The 19593-nt window shown below is 50.9% G+C and overlaps 1 protein-coding gene across 1 annotated transcript; it reads left to right on the forward strand.

The window, feature by feature from the left end:
• The first annotated feature begins 2521 nt into the window (after positions 1 to 2521).
• On the forward strand, positions 2522 to 5142 carry HAND1 (heart and neural crest derivatives expressed 1). The gene is made up of 2 exons (XM_077825127.1): positions 2522 to 3013; positions 5041 to 5142. Exons 1-2 carry the CDS (start codon positions 2522 to 2524, stop codon positions 5140 to 5142), a joined length of 594 nt encoding a protein of 197 aa, XP_077681253.1.
• The last annotated feature ends 14451 nt before the right edge of the window (positions 5143 to 19593 follow it).

Consider the following 19593-nt stretch of genomic DNA (forward strand, 5'->3'; position numbering starts at 1 on the left):
TGCGCCCCAGGGATCTGGGGGCAGGGACTGGCCTTGGGGCCATTCGAAGCAGGGGGTTCGCCTGCCCAAAGCGAGCCCCCTAGGAGCAGGAAGCGGGTGGGGGCACTCGTTTGGTAATGCCCGGCTGTAGGGCCAGGTGCTAGATCCATGCAGGCCCGGAGCTGTGGTCCTTGCTCGGGCAACGTTCCCACTAATCCCATCCCACCCGCTCGGTGCGAGCCCAGGCGGACGAAGCCCCGCAGGCCTGGGCCCGAAGGGAGCCTCCCACCCCCAGGCGGGCTCCCGCTGCCCAGCGTACACGGCGGTTCCTTGGCCTCCCAGATTTCAGCCTCTTTGCAATCCTACCAAGGCTCGGCCCCCAAACCAGGGGCGGACCGAGCTTAAGAGAGCCCAGAAGTTCTGCCCTAAGAGGGGGGCTGGCTGGGGCCCGGTTCGATGCCCACCGTCCCACCCTGCGCTTTCAGGGGCCTGGACTTTAGGGGAACCTACCGAGTCCAGTAGGTCCCATTTCTGCAGGCGGCGAATCGCTCCTCCAGGAGCGGGACCCGGACGCACATTGGGGGCTGGGGAAGGGGGACTCCCCCTTGTCCAGCTCTGCTGCCGGGAAACACGGCCACGCCAACCTGCCGGGCCCCGCCGCCTGGATTCACCCCCATCGCTCCAACCCGCAGGGTCCCCACAGGCTGGGGCAGAGACGGGAGAGGAAACCCGCCCTTGATCCTCGGGGCTTTCACTGACTCGCTTTCAAACGGGTCCCTGCCGATCTCTCAAGTCCGATTCAGCCCGTTCCCAGCTCGCCCCGAACCGCTCGGTTTAGTCCCGCTGCGGGAGAACCGGGCCCGAGCCGGGCTGCATTACCCGTGTGTAGGCGCGGCGGTGGATTTCCCTCGGGCTGAGGCCCCCGGGGAAGGGGAAGGCGGACACTCCTGTGGGGACACGGGTGCCGTGGGTAGAACCACACGAGCCCATGTAGTGCCCCCCCCGCGCCCCTTTCCGAGCCTCGATTCAAGGCCACTTGCCTCGCAACTTTTTGCTTTTGTTACTTTTTTTTGCATATTCGGCAATTTTCAGGGGCGCAGGATTAGCTGCAAGGCTGGGGTGCCGGGAGACCGGGGGTGCTGAACCGCCTGCCCTGATGTGGGGAAAGCTACGGTCACTCGCCCAAACGAGGCTGGCACAATTGAATCCCGGGACCATTTGGGGCCAGGCTGAAGAGCAGGAACAAATCCCACTCGTTTCAGCAGCAAAAGGAAAAGAAACCGTTCGGAATCAAACAGGGACCGAGCAAAGGCCAAGGCAGCTTCAGGGGCGGATCAGACTCCACTTCTCCGCGCTCCTAATTAAAAATCCAAACCATTAGGTTACCTGCTCAGAAAGGGGGTAATATTTGAGATTTCAATTAAAATACACCATAAAGCAGGAAATCTGTCTGTCAGCTCGATAAATCTGATGTTTCAACGCATCAGAAGCTCTAAGGAGGAAGCGCCTGGTTTTCCCCGTAGACTTCGTTTCTCTGATCGTTCAGAGCTTTTGCGTTTACACGTGAACACATGCACTTGAGTTCTCTACACGCCGCTTTGCCCTGTGTATCGCGGGGCTTTCTAAGCAGCCCCCTTCGCTTTTCTTAAGCGACGCAAACACTGGACAATGTGTGTCCTTAAAATAAAAAAATCCCGCGGCAGATCTGCGTATCCCCAGCCCCCGTTGCAACACATCGCGAGGGATGATTGGGCTGGAATACCAGGGCGCTCACCCCGGGCGGTGTCGCTCCGGCAGAGCCCCCACCGCGTAAGCTTTCTTATCACCTGGCCCATTGGGGACTAGAATTATGAAACCGTTCAGACCCATCGCTCTCGGTTTGCCTTTTCCCCTCTAGTTCAGCAATTCTTTCCTCGCCAGCAAACAACCCCCGGGAAGCGGGTCTCCTGGCTGGGCCGGGAGCGCAGTGGCTTTGTATGATTTCCATGATTGCCTTTTATTGCTCCGAGTCCGTGTTTGAAACCGAACCCGGTTTAGTGGCGGGAGCAAACAGAAAGGTGTGATAAAAGTGGTGCCCAAATAAACTCAGCCTGGCAAAGCAAACAGCTCAGGGGCACGTCTCCCTCCTCCCCCTTCTGCAACGGACCCTCCCCTTTCCATTGGCTCTGGGGAAAGTTTGACATCAAAGCCCCCTTCCCTATATAAAGGCAGAGCTGGGAGGCTGCAGAAGGGTTAAAAAATCACCCCCCCTCTCCCCCACACACACCCCTTTTCCCCGCCAGCGGAGCTGGGTGCCGAGGACAGACGTCCCAGCAGAGAATTTGCTAAGGAGCCGTTCCAGGGCTGGCTTCCCCGGCCTGGAGGAGCGTCTGAGCTGCGGAGAGTCGCCCAGGCTCGAGGGAGCGCAGCCAGGAAGCTGCCCCGTCCGGCCCAGGGGGTGCTGGAGCAAGGGATGGCTCAGGCTGCCTAGGCGAGCCCAGGGCAGGGCAGATCTCTCCAGCCGGGCTCTTTCTGCGGGACAGCTCAGCGCCTCGGGCAGACCATGAACCTGGTGGGGAGCTACCAGCACCATCTGCTCCACGAGCCCTTCCTCTTCAGCCCGGCCTCCAGGTGCCACCCGGAGCGCTCCTACTTCCAGAGCTGGGTGCTCAACCCGGCCGAGGTGTCCCCCGACCTCTCCGGGCAGCCCTCCTCCTACACCAGCGCCGAGTTCGGGGCCCCGGGGCCCGGCCACGGGCCCAGCCGGCTGGAGGCGCTGAGCGGCCGGCTGGGCCGGCGGAAAGGCGTGGGCCCCAAGAAGGAGCGCCGGAGGACCGAGAGCATCAACAGCGCCTTCGCCGAGCTGCGGGAGTGCATCCCCAACGTGCCGGCCGACACCAAGCTCTCCAAGATCAAGACCCTGCGCCTGGCCACCAGCTACATCGCCTACCTGATGGAGGTGCTGGCCAAGGACAGCCAGGCCGGGGAGACCGAGGGCTTCAAGGCGGAGCTCAAGAAAACCGACAGCCGGGAGACCAAGCGGAAAAGGGAGCCGGTAAGGCCGAGGTGGGAGCCGGGCTTGGCGAGGGGCGGCAGGGGAGGAAACCTGCAAGCCTTTGTTGCTTTAAGCTCTCTAGGGCAGTGCCCCAGAGAGGTGCCCAGGGCAGTGCCTGGGACGCCCCGGTGCATGGGTGGCTTGTGCCGCCTTGGCTGGGTTAGTCCGCCTGGGACCTTAGCTACCTTGCACGGGGGGCTGGTTCCCCGGAGCCGTCCCGTTGGTTAGAGGGCAGCGAGCTTCCTGCCGGCGGGGCCTGTAGGTTGCCCCAGCCGGGAGAGCCCAGCGCTTTGCGAGCTCGCCCGGCACAGGGATGCGGCACGTAGCGTGATTTCCCCGGATCTACGCCCGGCCACACAGCGGGCAGCGGATAAATGTTCCCGCAGCCTGGCTGCTGGTGATGCGCCAGTATTTAGATGTTGCGGGGAATATTAGATGGCACCGAGGATGCTGCTAGAAGCGATCTACACGCTGGGGTTTTATTCTGCGGACCGGAGCCCGGGTTTATCTTCACCAGAGCCCATGGGGGGCTCCGTATGGCGATTTCCCCCTGCTGTCTAAACGGTCCCTATTTAATCCGGCTTCAACAGTGCGCACCTTTCCTAAGGGGGAGGCGGGCTCGCGGGAAACTTTTAGACGTTGCAAATGGAAAATCCCCCCGAGCCGCTAGGCCCGGCTTTAGTTCGGGCTATTTGAGAAAGTGGGGGAGAGCGTGGAGTCGATGGGCAAGTTTGGCAGAGCCGGCCCCAGCCTTCCTGATGGGCTTCCCGGGACAGTCAGGCTCGGGGCCCTTCCTTCGCTGCAATGTTGGGGGTTTGGGGTTTTTTTTACGAGTCTTTTTTTTTTCTGGACGCTGCAAACAAAAATCCCGCCGGTGGTGGGAATCCGAACCCGGCTGGGGACACGCGAGCTTCGCCCAAGAACATTTCCTACCTAGCGAGGGAGAGGGATAGCGGGACACATTCTGCCCCCGTTCCAGGCCCATTGATCGGGGCTCTGACACTAGCCAGGATGTAACTCCCGGTTCACGTTCTAAACACAGTCAGATAAACGCGTCCACACAGCGAATCCCAGCCTCGGGGATGGTACTCCCGTTACAAACTCGATTTGGGGGAATTCCTAGAAAGACCCGCCGCGTTTTCTTTAACCCCAACATCAAGGGCTTGTTTGCTTAAAATTCTGAAATGCGATCTATTCCCGATTTTGAAACAAAAAAGCGAGCACGGGCGACCCTGGTGCCGATCTGCCGCTCACCCGAACCCCGAGAACACCTCTGTGCCGGGTTTTCTACTTCTCATTTGTACGACCGCTGTGGGTTGTATCAATAATCGAATCCCAAGAAAATTCGCGGATCGATTAAAACAAAACTACATCTAAACTAAACTTGATCCCCGCCTCTTTGGCATGATTATTCCCTACGTACCTCGCTGGTGGGAAAGGGCCGCATTTTGGAGGAAAAGACCAAAAATAGTCCAGCTTCTTAAAACGGAGTTTGTACTTTACCGTGGCCCGAGGAAATAATTTCCTCACCAAACAAAACCTCCGGCACCGTTCCGTTTCCCGTAGGTTGATATTTTTCAAGCGCGACTCCTTGTTTTCAAGCATTAATTCCTCGCATTCAAAGGAATAGAATCGGCTTGGCAATTAAAGCTAATAATGTGTAATTTACTAGAGTCCCGTTGTATTTACCAACAGGAGCGTGGATTTACAATAACGCTGCGTTCACTATTTAGAAAAGCACGCCAAATAAAGGCGAATTTATGGCCCTGCCTCGATATCTAACATTTATAAACAGTAACACAATATACGGTCTTATTTACAGCACTAGACTGAAATATACAAACAGTGTGTACAGTAGAACACAGGCGGTTGGATTTGTTTTGCTTATTAAAATCCTTGCTCGTAAATATTTGGTCTCCTCCCCCCCTTCATCTTTTAAATTTATATTTATTTTTGTTAAGCACTTACCCATGTTTCCTTTTGTGTTTTTTTCCCCCTTTCCCTTTTGGTTTGGTGTTTTCCTGCAGCCGCCTGAAGTCTACTCTCATTCCTTAGGCCATGGGGAGAAAAAGCTTAAAGGAAGGACTGGCTGGCCGCAGCAGGTCTGGGCTCTGGAATTAAATCAGTGAGAGGAGAGAGACAAATCGAAGACTGAACTCATTTTTAACACAGATTCAGAAGATTCCCCCACCTCACCCCCCAGCACTCTTCAGACTGGGAGTGTAACCCAATCGCTCTTATCATGTGCAATGTTGAAGAAGGAAAAAGGGTTGGAGATGGGGAGAAATCCAGGAGGGGGGAATGTGAAGAACTGGGCAGGAGGAAAAGAACTCGTGAGAAACAGGGTGACTCTAGTGTAAACGAAACACGCTCTGCTTCTTCTAAATGCTCCGGAATTGGAATCGCTTCCCTACCTTATTTTTCCAGTGGCCTTAATTTTCTCCTCGCCGAAGGCGTCCCCTGGTCTCTTTCTCCATAAAAATGAAACGGATGCAATACGGATTCTCAGCAGAAACACAAATAAAACCGGCCGGCAGGATCCTGTTCTCCCTGGGCAATACGGGGCAGATTCTGATCTTGGTGGACATGCAGAGGTACTAAGATCGGGACGCAGCCCTGTGAGGTGAGTAAGGCAGGATCGGGACCTATTGCCAGAGAGAGCTGCTGGAATCCAATGAGCCCTGAACTCTTTTTTCTTTTTCTTTCTTTCTTTCTTTTTTTTTTTTTTTTTGGTAACCTTTCAAGTTCATTTATTTTGTAACCAGTGTTTGGTTGGCTCCTGCCCTTCCGCCCAACAGTCTGAGGGAAACACCTTGTTCTTATTTTTGTAACTACAGCCCCCACGTTGTTGAAATGTGTTGATGTATTTAAACTACCTAACGCATGTGGGAAGTCTCCGGTGCCGGGTTTTCTACCTCAAATTTGTATGACCACTTGCCGAGAAAACAGGTTCGCCAAGCCAACTATTTATGTGGATTAAAAAAAAAAAAAAAAAAAAAAGAAATAAAAGTTTTATGAAAATGGACTTTCCCCTTTTCCGCCAGGCCTCGGTGCCTCCGAGCGCTTGCTCCGGCTGGCCAGGGCTGGGGGAGATCGGCCCACCCGCAGAGGTTTTGCCGCTGTGAAACTGACCAGGGCAGAGGCGTTCTCGGAATGGCTAAAACAGGGCGTTTCTTTTTAAAAAAACGGGTTTCTATAAAATACGACAAGCAGCAGGGAAATGAGCATTTATCGAGTGACCCCTTTCGGATTGTAATATAGATTTGACGGCGCAGGCGGCCGCAAAACAGCTCGGTTCTGGGTCATGTCTCCATGCTGCTGAGCCCTCTAGATCATACTTTGGGCTCTAGATTTAATTAAATCTACAGACCTATATTATTATATGCATATATAGTAACATGTACAAGGACCTTACTAGCAGGGCTGCTGGAACGATTTGTACAGTGGGGGTGCTGAGAGCCATTGAACCAAACCCTAGAACCTGGATAGGATGGAAACCACTTCAAGCCAAGGGGAACTTCCACACCCCCAGCACCCCTGGTCCCAGCACCTATGCCCACTATTCTCTTTATATTGCAGGGGTGCCTGGAAGCATCACTTAGTTTGTGGCTTTGTTGTACTAAGCCCTATACTGATATCTTTGCTGTATCCATACAGATATCAACAGAGAGGAGACTGGTAGCTGTATAGATCTGGATACAGTGTATTAGATAGTGGATGTCCTTCCCACACATCTACAGTACATATTCATTTAGAAATACATCGTTACTATATATATTGACAGCAGATTCATAGATTTAAGGTCAGAAGTGTCCATTATGACCATCTAGTCTGACCTCCTGCATAACAGAGGCCTAAGCATTGCACCCAAAGATATGTATGTATGTTTTCATTACACTTATGTGTGTGTTTTTATTATATAGGTTTCTAAATATTCATACAAAATACCGACATTATATTACCAATATAACTAGATCTATATCTAGAAGTAATATTTATTGTATAGTCCCACATATTATATTGATTTGAATATACATAAAAACTCATATAGACAGCACACTTATTGTGCAGCGTATAGATATGTGGGTATGAACAGCCTCTCTCTGTGTATGTATAGTCATATGCATACACAGATAATTACTGTGGGGAACAAGGGACTTTTCAGAGTCTGAAGAGTTAATCCCCTGTGTTTTATAGGGGTGGAAACTCCATTAGTGTTAATGTGGCAAGTCAAAGGAAACCTTTTTGCTGATTTCAAACGAAACATGGACAAAACCAAATCACTGGCCCCTCCGCTTGTGCAGGGGGATAAATAACCTTCTTTCAGCAAAGCCAAGAGAAGCGAGATCAAAAAGCCGGGCACATTTTAATGAGGAAAAACACCTCTGTAATAACGACTGTGCTGGGACCACAGAGCGCCGGCAGTGTGTGACCCGAAGGGCCGCGCGGCTGTCTGCAAAGGCTGCTGGGACTCTCCACAAAGCCTCTGCTAACGACAAGCACTGAGAAACACCATGATCAGACGGCTCCTGGCGCCCACGCTGCTGCCTAGACCCAGCAGCATGGGGGTGCAGTCCTACGTGTCCCTTCCCGCAGGCAACTGGCCTTTCCCCTTGAATCAGGGCCCTGTGCAGTCCACACACAGCCCCCAGATTACTGTGTAATTAGAGGCCTCAGGCCTCTCTCATTACACCAGCTTGACGCTACGTAACCTCATTGATTCCCATGCAGTTATTCCTGATTTACACCAGTGTCAGTAAGAGACGAATCAGCCCCTGCACCTAGTTTGAGACTGTCAAAGCATCAAAAGCTCAAACAGTTTGCCTGGGCATTTTACCCTTTATTTATTTGCTTATTTAGTGGGCTGCCAACCCAAGGGCCTCTGCCCCTTGTGGGAGCTAGCCAGGCCCCTTCCATCCCCCCCAAAAGTGCACATGCAGAATGGGGAACATGACAGAGAAAGATGCTGAGCTCCTCCTTGCAAGGAAAGAGCTGCCTGGGTGCCATTGTTCATCTCTCTCTGGAGATCCTACATCGCTCCCAGAGAGAGGATGCCTCACACTCCGCTCTGGAAGCCAGTCTGAAGGCTGCTCTGATTTTGCCTCCTTGTGCATAAGGGACCCGAGTGCCACTTCTCTGAAGGATACGTGCAACCTGCCCCACCCTATCATACTCACCCAGGCAAGACTCCTGGTGAAGCCCATGGGAGTTTGACCTGGGGAAGAACTGAAGGATTAGGCCCGACAGCGATGGGGTTTCCTGAGCGTGCTTGGGTCCTGATTCAGCTAAGCACTGCTGCATGTGCTTTTAGGCCCATCCCCAACCAGCACAGCACTTAGGCACATGCTTAAGTCCCCCTGATAGACTTCAATGGAACTAAGGTGTGTGCTTAAAGTCAGGCCCATGCTTAAGTGCTGCGCTGAACTGGGGAGGACAGTCAAACCGTGGCGTTAACCCCGAGTGTCCTGCCTAACTTGCTCAGGTCAGAAGTCTTATGGGGGATGACAACACAGCAAAGAAAACCCCATGGCACCTCAGAGCCCAGGTCAGCTGGCTCAGGCTCACGCTACGGGGCTAAAAAGAGCCATGTAGACAGACTTTCGGGCTTGAGCTGAAGCCAAGCTCAGACACTCCCCGCCTCATTGGGTCTCAGGGCCCAAGCTCCAGCCCCAGTCTGAACGCCTGCACGGCTATTTTTAGCCCAGTGGCGCAAGCCCAAGTCACTCTGAGACCTGCCGCTGCAGGGTTTTTTGGCTCTGCAGATGTCCCGTTAGCTCACTGGCTTCCCCTCAGAGCCTGCACGGCACCACGGGAGTGAGATTCCTTGTGGGATCTGGAAAAGAAGGAAGTTACCTCTCTGCTTCCATGTGGCACAGACACTACATGCTGTTATGATCCAGGACTCTCCAATGCTGGAGACTAGCTCTCCCCTTCCGGCACTTCGCAGAGGGTGAAATACAAACCCTGGCCCAGGCCATTTTCACAAGCTTAAACCCTGCTTTAGTCACCGATGCTTAGCAAGAGCCTGACGTCGGATTCCCCCCCCCCCCCGCCCGCCCCTCGTTTTACGCACACGCACATGTGGTGATTGGAGGGCTGTTTCTGAGGCCTAGCTGCGCACACGGGGTTGGGGCCCAATCCTGCATTCCTTGTGTATTCCAAAGTGCCATCCAAATCAATGTCAGTGTGGAGGGGCCTGTGGGAGACAGGACCGCACCCGAGTTATTGGAAGGCTGCTCATGACCAGGAACACCAGGCCAGGTGCGCTTTTGCTCTTGAGAGCTGAGCTGAAAGCAACCTGCTTTCGATTTAAAACTACACCTGTGCTCTGGGGCGCTCACAGTGGGTTGTGAGAGTTCTTTGGGTTATGTCCCCGGAAGCTGGCCGATTTCAAACTCAGTGTACAGCAAACCCATGGGCTTGTACACTAAAATGCCGTATGGAGGATTATCCCCATGGCTGAAGAACAGAGCCATTTACAATCCAATAATCAGGTCCATTTCCACTTCCTCAGTGGTGAGAGAGGGTAAGTGGTTCATAGATTTTAAGGCCAGGAGGAATCATGATGTCCATCTAATTTGACCTTCTGTGTAGCACAGACCAGAGATCCCTGCATCAAACTCAGCAATCTGTGGTTGAACTAGAGCATAACAGGGAGCATCCAGCTACACCAGTACTGATCCTCCAGGCAGGGAGGAGGGGATCACATGGCAGAGAAAAGGGTGCCAGGTGGGGGGCACAGAGAGAGGAAGGGGCCAAGGGACATGGAGGTGGCAGGGGAAACAGGAGGGTATGAGATGTGGGGACCTGCCGAAGGGTACAGAAAAGGCTGCAGGGAAGGACAGAGTCTTTCATCCATATGAAAAAGTTGAAACACTTAAAATATTTTCAATATAACACTTGAAATGCTCAGTTTTCCACCAGGATAAAAGCCAAATCTCATCCCCTCCCATAGTATAACCCCCCCCCCCCGTTTCCCCTCCAAACCTCACACCATTCACCCACATCCACCTGAGTATAACTACCCCCATCAGACCTCAGCCCCAGGGAGAACTACCCCCTGTGCCCCCTTTCCCCCTCACCTGCTGGGCATAACTACCTCCCTGCCCCCCACCTGTAAATATAATTGCTTCCGCCTTACGCCACACCTCACCCCCTTCACTCCTCCCAGTATAACTGTCCCCACAACCCCTCCACACCTGCTACAGACCTGCTAGGGGTTTTAGGAGGGGAGCCCCACTTTGGCGGGCCTCGTAAATTGCCTGGCTGGGTTCCCTCCTGCAAACCTTGAACACCAGCTTGATTTAAAATGCTGGTGACTCAAGAAAAAAAAAACGAGGGAAATTCCCAAACAAACATCTTCATTAGAGAAGAGCTTGGGTTGAAACTGAGTTTCAATGGAGCTCAGATAACACCCTAAACCCCCCTCCCACCGCTCTAAGGAGTTAAAAGTCTGCAAATGAACAGCTATGGGATCTAAACAGTTTGCCTCTGCCATGTGATCTACCCACGATGCCCCTCCAGCTGAGTAGGAACTTGGCCTAGATCATGAGTGGTGAAGCAAATCACCAGGTGCAACCTCTCACCTAGGTATCGTGTCCACAGGCAGTGGGCTGTATATTTACTAGGGCTGTCAAGTGATTACAAAAAATTAATCGTGATTATTCGCACTGTTAAACAATAATATCAATTTTCATGAGAAAGAGATCGCACTACAGGACTTGTATGAGGAGAACTGAAAAATACTGTTTCTTTTGTTTATCATTTTTACAGTGCAAATATTTGTAATGAAAAATAATAATATAAAGTGAGCAGTGTAGACTTTGTATTCTGTGTTGTAATTGAAACCAACAGGTTAGAAAATGTAGAAAAACATTCACAAATATTGAATACATTTCAATTGGCATTCTATCGTTTAACAGTGCAAATAAAACTGCGATGAATCACAATTCATTTTTTTAATCGCGATTAACTGTTTCGAGTTAATCGTGTGAGGTAACTGCCATTAATCGACAGCCCTAATACTGACATATGGCTTCTGAAACACACCACTGGCTGGCCAGTGACATACAGGGGTGTAAGGCAACCTTTTCTCTGGGGCGGGGGTTAGAGCTAAAAAACGAATAAAGTAACAGCTGTTACTATTGCTTTCCTGAGTTTTGTGCCATAACTACATTTGTCCACTTTTAATAGAGTGAGATAAAGGAGCTTGTTCCAAACTCAGTGTTTCCTTTGTTAATGTAATCCCAATATTATTAATTATTATTATTATTCCGGCCCCCACCCCCAGCATCTACATCCATGATATAAGAAGTTAGAGCCAGGCCAGCCTAACGCTGAGAAAACATGGAAGCCAAGGGGGAGACCTCACTAGTTCTGTAGCTCATCCCGAGTGAGCTGACTCTGTGTTAGTATTATTTATTACTCAGATTACTGAAGTGCCATGGGGTCCTCATTATAGACAAGAGCCGCAGCATGCTAGGCCCTGTACAAACAGCATTGTGCAGGCTGGCCTTGCGTTACTCTCTCTCATGCGGAATGGACTGACTGGCCTTCAGCAGGGACCTGTCCAGCCCTCTTCAGCCACAGGGAGAGTCACTGTGAAGTGCTACCTTTGAATATGGGCAGTCGAGGAACATAGAGAGAACCTCAGAGGCGCCCTCGCCACCAAAAGAGCATCTTGTTAGTCTCACCATGTGTTTCACATGACTGCTGGCCCGTTACTGTCCTACGCACAGCAAATGCCTCTAGAGGTGTATGTAAGGAAGATGAGTAGCAGATGCACATTTCATGCATCACCCAGGGACTCATCTCTGCATTCATGGGGCTTGGCTCGTCTATGAATTGTGTCTTCTTTTTCCTTTGCATTCTTCCCCTCTCCTTCTGCAAGCTGCTTGTTGTTGTTCTAGGTATTTATGGACCTGTTTATCTGATCTCAAGGGAGCCTATTCTTATCTCAGAAGCAGCAAGGGAAGGGTTAAACCAGACAGCCCCTAGACAGCATGGAGCCAAATAAAATACCAATCTGACATAAAAAGAAAATACACTCAGGAGTGAAAAAGGTAAATGAAGGCAAAACCTGAAATTACCAGGGAATGTTTTGCATTTCTGAGTGAACCAATTCCATGGCTCCCTCCGAGGGCTGGGCCTGCACAGGGGACACAAGCAAACATGTTTCACTTTCCCCTGGTCTCCTTTAGAAACTACAGAACCTACCTTGTCACTGGAGCCAGGGGAAAAACCCAGACCGGTACAGTAATGTGAGCAGCAGCCCTGGGACTGAAGACAGGTCAGCCTGCGACCACGTGGAGTCAGCACACACGCTCAGTGGACGTGCACTTGAGGAGATCCCATGAACACGAGTAGCAGCTGCCTGCATCAAGGGGACAAGAGCCTGTCAAAGTGAATGAGAAGGATGGATGGACACACACACGTAAAGAGAAAAAACATTCTTTAGAGTACCACATCAGCTGTGAAAGCCCATCCACCCAGCTGTCCCCATGTTATGATGACAATAGTACAGGATTCTTTTACACAGCACCTAGAGGCTCCAGCTAAGAGCAGGGCTCCTCTGTGTTTGGCGCTGATCAAACACAGACAGTCCCTGCCCTGAAGAGTCTACAAAACCTAACAGAAAATGTGGGAGGGGAAACTGAGGTACAGAGGGGGGTGTGACTTGCTCAAGGTCCTTCAGCAGGCCAGTGGTAGAACTGGGGACTAGAACACCAGGTCCTGAGACTCCCAAGCCAGTGCTCTACCCACTGGACCGCACTGCCTCTCAAAAATGGCATTAATTTTCATTGGCAGCTCAGGGATAGCGGCCAAGGATGGAAAATGCCACAGAGAGCGAGTATCATCTCTGCCCTTGCTGGGGTTCCCAAGCTCTTTATGGGAAAGATTGCATTAATTCAACCCATGCCCTGCTACCTAGTCTGTGGCCCTACACAATCCGACTCCCGAATGGCCAGGCCAGCACAAAAGACTGTAGGTTCTTAAGGGCAGGCTATCCTGTTGTTCTCTCTTCGTCCAGCACAAGGAAGTCCTGCTCCAAGAGTGGAGCTTTGAGGTGTTACTGCAATAGAAATAAGTCAACAACATACATAACAAACGCCCCTCTGGCTCCGGAGTGGGACTGGATCTGCAAAGCTGGGGCCCAGGCTGCACTGTTCCAGCCTGGGGAGGTCTCAGGGCCAGGCTATCTGGGTGTAGAGGACTCAGACTCCCCCTCTTTGGGGAAATTGATCCGATGACTAGAGGCAAAGGCAAATTCAGCGACAGCATCCTCTCCCCAGGCCTGAGCCGAGAGGGAATGGGAAGGTGGGTCCCTGGCCAGATAGGTTTGGGGTCCCTGGCACTGCCAGCCCTCCCTATTCCTCCTCCCCTTCCTAACAGCCCTTGTTTACCTTCTCTTAAGGAAGTGCCTGACAGTTCTTGTCATTTAAGGTGGCCCCAGCCCTGTGGATCGCTCCTTCAGGGTGGGTAATTGGGCCACAATTTGTTTTCGATGTCAAGATGGCGTCAAAGATAAGACAAAAATCTCTAGGTTTTGGGGCTAAAGAGACAGGAGAAATCCTGACCTAGGGCTGACCTCAGAGTAATGGCCACAAACCCCAGCGAGTAACACTGCAGGTGAAAGATTTACTGCCAGGGGAGACTTTTGATCCCGTCCCAGAACTCAGAGCCCCTCAGTCCTCCTGCTAGCTCCCAAATCAAACTAGTCTCCCATGCACCATCTCCAGAGGTAACCCTGCCTCTCATCTCTTTCCCCTCCCAAAGACCTGCACCCCTACACCCCAAACCAGTGTGCCCTCCCTGTGCACCCCAGTCAGACCCCTGCATAGCCAGGCCTTTTACCTGTGCATTGCAGAACTTCCTCCTCCACCCCTGCAAATTGCCCTAGGCTGGTACATTGGCAGGGTTGGGAGACCTGGAAAAGAAAAGTTAGCTAGGTCAATCCTTAGGACTGTCCTTCAGGCCATGAGGACTTCATGCTCTATAAAGACACCACAGTGGCAAGTCACTAGGTGTTTGGTATTTTTCTTAAAGCCCCAGCTCCAGGAGTCACGTGAGAACATCAGGTTCCATTAAGAAAAGGGCAAGCTTCCTCCTCCTGGAGAGAAAGCTGGAAAATAAGAGCTCACAAGACTCAGACAGCAGGGGGCAAAGATCCAACATTTATTTTAAAAAATATCCTGATTTTTCAATGCTTGAGGTTGGCTGTGTGCATCTTCAGCCACACCCAGTTAGTGCTTTAAATACAGATGTGAATTCATATTACTCAGGGAAGCATCTGCAGGACAGAGGAAATAAAACAGCACTTGAATCCCAGGGGCAGGGTATGTGTGTGTGTGTGTCTCACTCTCACTCCTGGATTCCAAAGACCATTTTCTGAAGTGATCAGACAAACTCCTCTTTAGCTCCATGGCCATTTGAGAGGAAACCCCTCCACCCAGGCAGAGCTGCTGCAGCACCAGGATCTGGCAGAGCCCTAGGCTGTCTGGGCTTTGTTGAGCAGAGGTCTTGTTTGCAAGCTGCACAATAAATGTTTTGTGTTCATCTTGAATCAAAGCTCCCTGCCCTGGCAGCTGGGAACGGCCCCCGTAGAACTTTATAGCAATGACTGGTCCACAGAAGGCAGCTCCCCAGGAGCTCAGAGGTTAGAGCCCCAGTAATGCAACAAGAAACAAACATTCTGCGTGTGGTGTGCAGACATCGCTTCGCGCTTAAGGCGTTTGCATGAGCTCTGCTTTATTTTGTGTCAGGTTCCAACCTGACGTGCCCCACCCAGACTCTGTCTGGGGTGCTCAGCCCTTGAAGGCACAGTCCCCAATACCACAAGTGAGTAAGTTGCCTCAGAGGCAAGAGTCGGCCTCTCAGTAGCAAATGAGAGATGACAGGTAGGGTGGGGCTAGGCCACGAAGCCTTCTGAAAGCTTTTGTTTGATGTGATAAAGAAAGGGGAGCCATTGGAGGGATTGAAAGAAAGGGACGACAGGGTCAAAAAGATGGGCTAGAATATATCCCTATTTTACAGGTGGGGAAACCAAGACACAAAGAAGGGAAGGGACTTGCCTAAGATCACACAGGGAGCCAGTGGCAAGGCCAGGGATAGAACCCAGGAGTCCTGGTTTCTATTGATGCACCTTTAACCACTAGCCCCCATTTCCTTTTCTGAGGTTGAAATTGGCAACCCTCTTCTACAGACACAATCACGCTGACATACACCCACCTTGCGCATGCTGGCATCACCAAACTCCTGCAATGCAGCGAATACAATCGTAGGACCTTAGCATGGGCAATGCGGCTCATTTCCAGTCTTGCATTACACATGTAGCTTCAGGGTTTTTAATAACTATATAGATCATGTGGCAGTGGACGTGTGTGTACAACACAGAGTTGGGAAAGGAGATACACTAAACAGCTCTGGAGAAACATGAATACCTCCAACACACAGCGTGTCATGTGCAAGTATTTGCACACCAATGTTGTTAGAAATCGATTTTTCTTTTCTTGCAGCGAAGCCCCTCCATTGTTTTCTCTCACATCTCAGTACGTTCCTCTGGTTAAGCTGTAGCATGGACGTAAGAGCAGGCGCATTGTTTTCTATACATCACCCATGTTTAGGTTACAGGACAGGAGAAATTGGACATGCATCTCGTGAGCTGGGAACACTCTGGCTGCTAGTCTGCTCAGTAGTTTAAACAGCCCTGATGGATGCTGCAGAGCTCAGGACATCCTGACAGAGGTGCTGCAAAACTGTAGCTCTTTGCTGTCCTGGAGTCTGCATGTGTCTGGACAGACCTGGATCTCATTGTTTGTTCAGCGCTAAACAGCAACAAAGGGATGGGTTCTGCTGCAGAAACTGGAGGGACAGGCCCCAAGAGACCTGCAATTCCAACTGACAAGCAAGACAATCCAGGCCTAAAATGGACTGGAAGCTGGGAATGAAGCATGGAGTGAGGTTATTATTTATTCTAGTTGCAAGTGTGATGGTATATTTACTGAAGTGGGTTAATGCCGGGACCTGCAAAGTGAAAACGTGCTTATGCCCGTCTGAGTCTTTGTGAGGGATACAGAGACCTGGAAGGTTATTTGTCTTAAAGGTTTCTTTTTTTTTTTTTAATTGCATTTTAATTTTGGGAATTCAGTTCTTGGCCACCCTGAAAGACTCCATGGTGACCAGAGAGCTAGTGGAATTACGGCATCGCTGGTGGCTGAAAGCTGAGGTCTGAGCGGTGAAAGGGAATTTGAAGCTGCAGCTACCCTGCTAAAACCTTCCATGACACTTGGTTTGCCAGCTGTTAGCAGCTGTAGTGTTCTGAACAGGTTGATTTAACTGCTGGAGCCCCACTGCTTTCACCAAAGCTGACAACCAGTGAAGCTACAGCGGGGTGGATTACAGGTCTCGTGGTGTCAGTGCAGATGTCAGACTCTTTTGACTGTATTTGTTGACACACATTTTGCTCAAATGCCTAAAGAATCCTGTGGAGAAAGGAGGCTTGTGTTAAGTGGCAGGTTTACTAGCCCCCACTGCGACACCCAGTAAGTCATCCAGCAAAACCATGAAGAACCAGCCTGGAGATTTCTAAGGCTAAAAACCAGGCCTCTTTTTGGCTTTCTTTGTATGCAGCATAAAGATGCCAAAAAGGGCTGTTTAAAAAGTCCTTTGCCAGCCACTTCTAACAGCAAAAAGGTGTGTTATCGAAGGACTGGAATGAAGGGTGGGGAGCTGGTGCCACAACAAGGGGTGGGAAGAACTCCCAGGTAGCATGGAGAAAGGTGGGAAGATGAACAAAAGTTTCCAGAAGGGATTTACAGAAGGGTAGCTAACAAGGAAGGGATCCAGTTGTCCCATCACAATAAGGCCTCACCTCTGGGGGTTATCGATTTGCTATGACTGGCAAGGGAGTTTAGCATCTTGCCCTTTTCCTCCATAGATCTCAAAGCACTTGAGGGTGTTACAGATGGGAAAACAGGCACAGAGAGGAGAAGTGGCATGCCCAGGGTCACCCAGCTGGTCAGTGGCAGAGGCAGGACTAGACTGCAGGTCTCTGAAATGCCAGTCCAATGCCCTCTGCATCTTAGGGAGTTTAATCCTAGTAGCAGTAATAGAAATGCCAGTTTGAAATTTCATTAGGCAGGTAGGATTTTTAGCCGAATGAGCATACCCAGCTGCTGGTCCTCCGGCACAAACCAACAGTGACCAGGAAAGATTTTTAACGGAGCCTCCTGGAGTTTCCACTTGGGCTAATAGACTCTGCAGAGTGAGTGGCTCTCCTCCCTTAATAGCAAAGCAGAGCTGGGAAGTTACTTCTTGCCAGGCCAGTTTCTCCCCCAGCCCAAATGCAGAGGGTGGCTGGGGTGCATGAATGCTCACTGCTGGGCACGCAGTGTTGGGCACTGCTGGCTCCACTACATTCTCCTGCCTTCCCCTTCCCCCCCCGCCCCCCCAGGTGCCCTATGGGTCGGCGGAGGGCTGGGCCTTGGCAGTGCCTGACAGCCGTAATGTGTACTTTGGAAAGCAGCACCAAGTGGGGGTCGGGGTTGCTCAGGGCTCACTGCCAGGGTGATGGGCTGTTGGCTTCCTTCCCTCTGGACAGGCAAATCAGTTGGTAAAACTCAGACTCCAAAGTGAATTTATGAGCAAGCTGGCTGCAAGAGCTTTGGACACAGCCCACCTCTTTCCAACCCCCCACCCCATTAATTATGGGCTGGCTGGGCAAAGGGGTCAAGACAAAGAGGATACCCGGATGACTTTCATGAACACTGCCCATTTGAACCCGCTCCGGGGTTTGTTAATCCATGTTCAGGTCCTCAGTGCTGCCCCAGTCGCAATGGTACCTGAGCCCCTGATGGCTTACAGGATGCTCTCGGATCATTTGGATCAAGCCAGACATAGCACATCAAGGGGGAACAGTTGTGGTCTCAACTCAGGGCAACAGAAAGAGCTAACCCATCTCAGACAGTCCCATGGCTGCTGCCATAGGATTTAGTGCCCTTTTTGTTTCACATTCCAGCTTTCTTGGAGGGCACATCCTGCATTTGCCTTATGTCTCCTCTTTATACAGGTCCCGTCGATCTACCCCGATTGCCTATGCTGGAAGTTTCATTTCCACCTTGTTTATGCTGCTGCATTGATCACACAAAGCCTCCAGGGACATAGCAGGGGGCACGCCCTGGAAAACAGTTTTCACACAAAGCTATTCTAGGGGTTCTTGTTACTTAGGGAAGAAGCCAATCCTACCTGCTGGGATGATAGAGATACGGTATCCGCTTCAGCTCTTGGACAAGTGAGATTAAGTGCTGGCAAGGCTGGTTAGTCATCACTTATTACATGCGTTGGATAGAAAAATAAAATAAAATAAAATAAAACAGCTGAGGCTGTTACTAAATACCCAGCCTGTCTGATAATGGACTGAGTCCATAAAACATAATCCATTAAATTCCCATTTACATTTTCCCCCACTCTGCTGATCTGCCCTTTATAATGGAGAGGCAGAGAGAATCAAAGCCTGGTTTATATCAAACTTTGTGGAAAGGGTGGGGGAAAAGACTGCAGCACGGTGCAGAGTATTGTACATGTTCAATTTCATTCTCAACCCGGCAGTATAAAAAACAACCCCCTCTTTATGATATCCACATCCCCTAATACAGCATAATCCCACTTCCTGTATCTGACAAGTACAACCAGCTCAGAGCGAGGAGCCATCTTTGTGACAGGAATATGGCTCTGGTCCCTAGAACAGCTGTGGATAGTATTCTCTCTCCAAGCAGCAAATGACCTCATCAGCAGTGCAGTTGCAGCTGACTGAGCATTGCCTGCTGAAATCTTGTCATCTGTGTTATTTAGGGAACACTGCCGCCCTATGGTGACAGGGAGGATACAATGAACAGTGGCTCTAAATTTATGTCTAATCCGCTGCTCACTCATGGTTCCAAGCTGGCATGTGAAGAAAACGTGGTGACCCTCTCTAGGTTCTGAACTTTTCCATGTTTCCTTTCAGGGAGTCAGGATGAAGACACACTAATCTGCATGTCTATTATTATTTGTATTACCGTCATGCCTATGAGCCCCGGTCACAGACCAGGGCCTCAGTGTGATAGGCACTGTACAAACAGCCTGTCCCTTAATGACTGCATTATACCATGCTTTACCGCTCGTGCCATTCTTCCACTGGGAGCGTAGCTTCTACGACTGCAGTGGCTGAAGATCCATTTTTTGCAGATTTTGGAATGTAGATACCACAGCTTAATTTTTAATTAAAAAAATTAAGAAATCCTATCCCACCATGGCTATGCAGTGTATTGTGCCCACAAGCCCTGGTGAAGAGGAAGGTGATGGGTAATGCTAGACCATGCTCTGAACATTTAGACAGAAATCACAACACTCAGTTCCACGCCTGCTTCTGTCACTGTGACTCTGGGCTTGCAAAACCGATACAGACACACTGCATGTGTAATTTACCAGGGTGCGTCACACTGGTGCAGTGCATCGACCCTGGGGGTTGTACCAGTGTAATTATGACAATGCAACCAGTCCCTGCGCCACACAAAACCACAGAATAACCAGAGTTTCTGAGT

Source organism: Eretmochelys imbricata, chromosome 8, assembly GCF_965152235.1.
Source record: "Eretmochelys imbricata isolate rEreImb1 chromosome 8, rEreImb1.hap1, whole genome shotgun sequence".
In the NCBI taxonomy this organism is placed as follows: domain Eukaryota; kingdom Metazoa; phylum Chordata; order Testudines; family Cheloniidae; genus Eretmochelys; species Eretmochelys imbricata.

Bases quoted from the DNA above. Each gene is read 5' to 3' on its own strand.
- HAND1 (XM_077825127.1), top strand. From the start codon at position 2,522: ATGAACCTGGTGGGGAGCTACCAGCACCATCTGCTCCACGAGCCCTTC. The intron at 3,014-5,040 runs GTAAGGCCGAGG...GTTTTCCTGCAG, and splicing joins CCAAGCGGAAAAGGGAGCCG to CCGCCTGAAGTCTACTCTCA.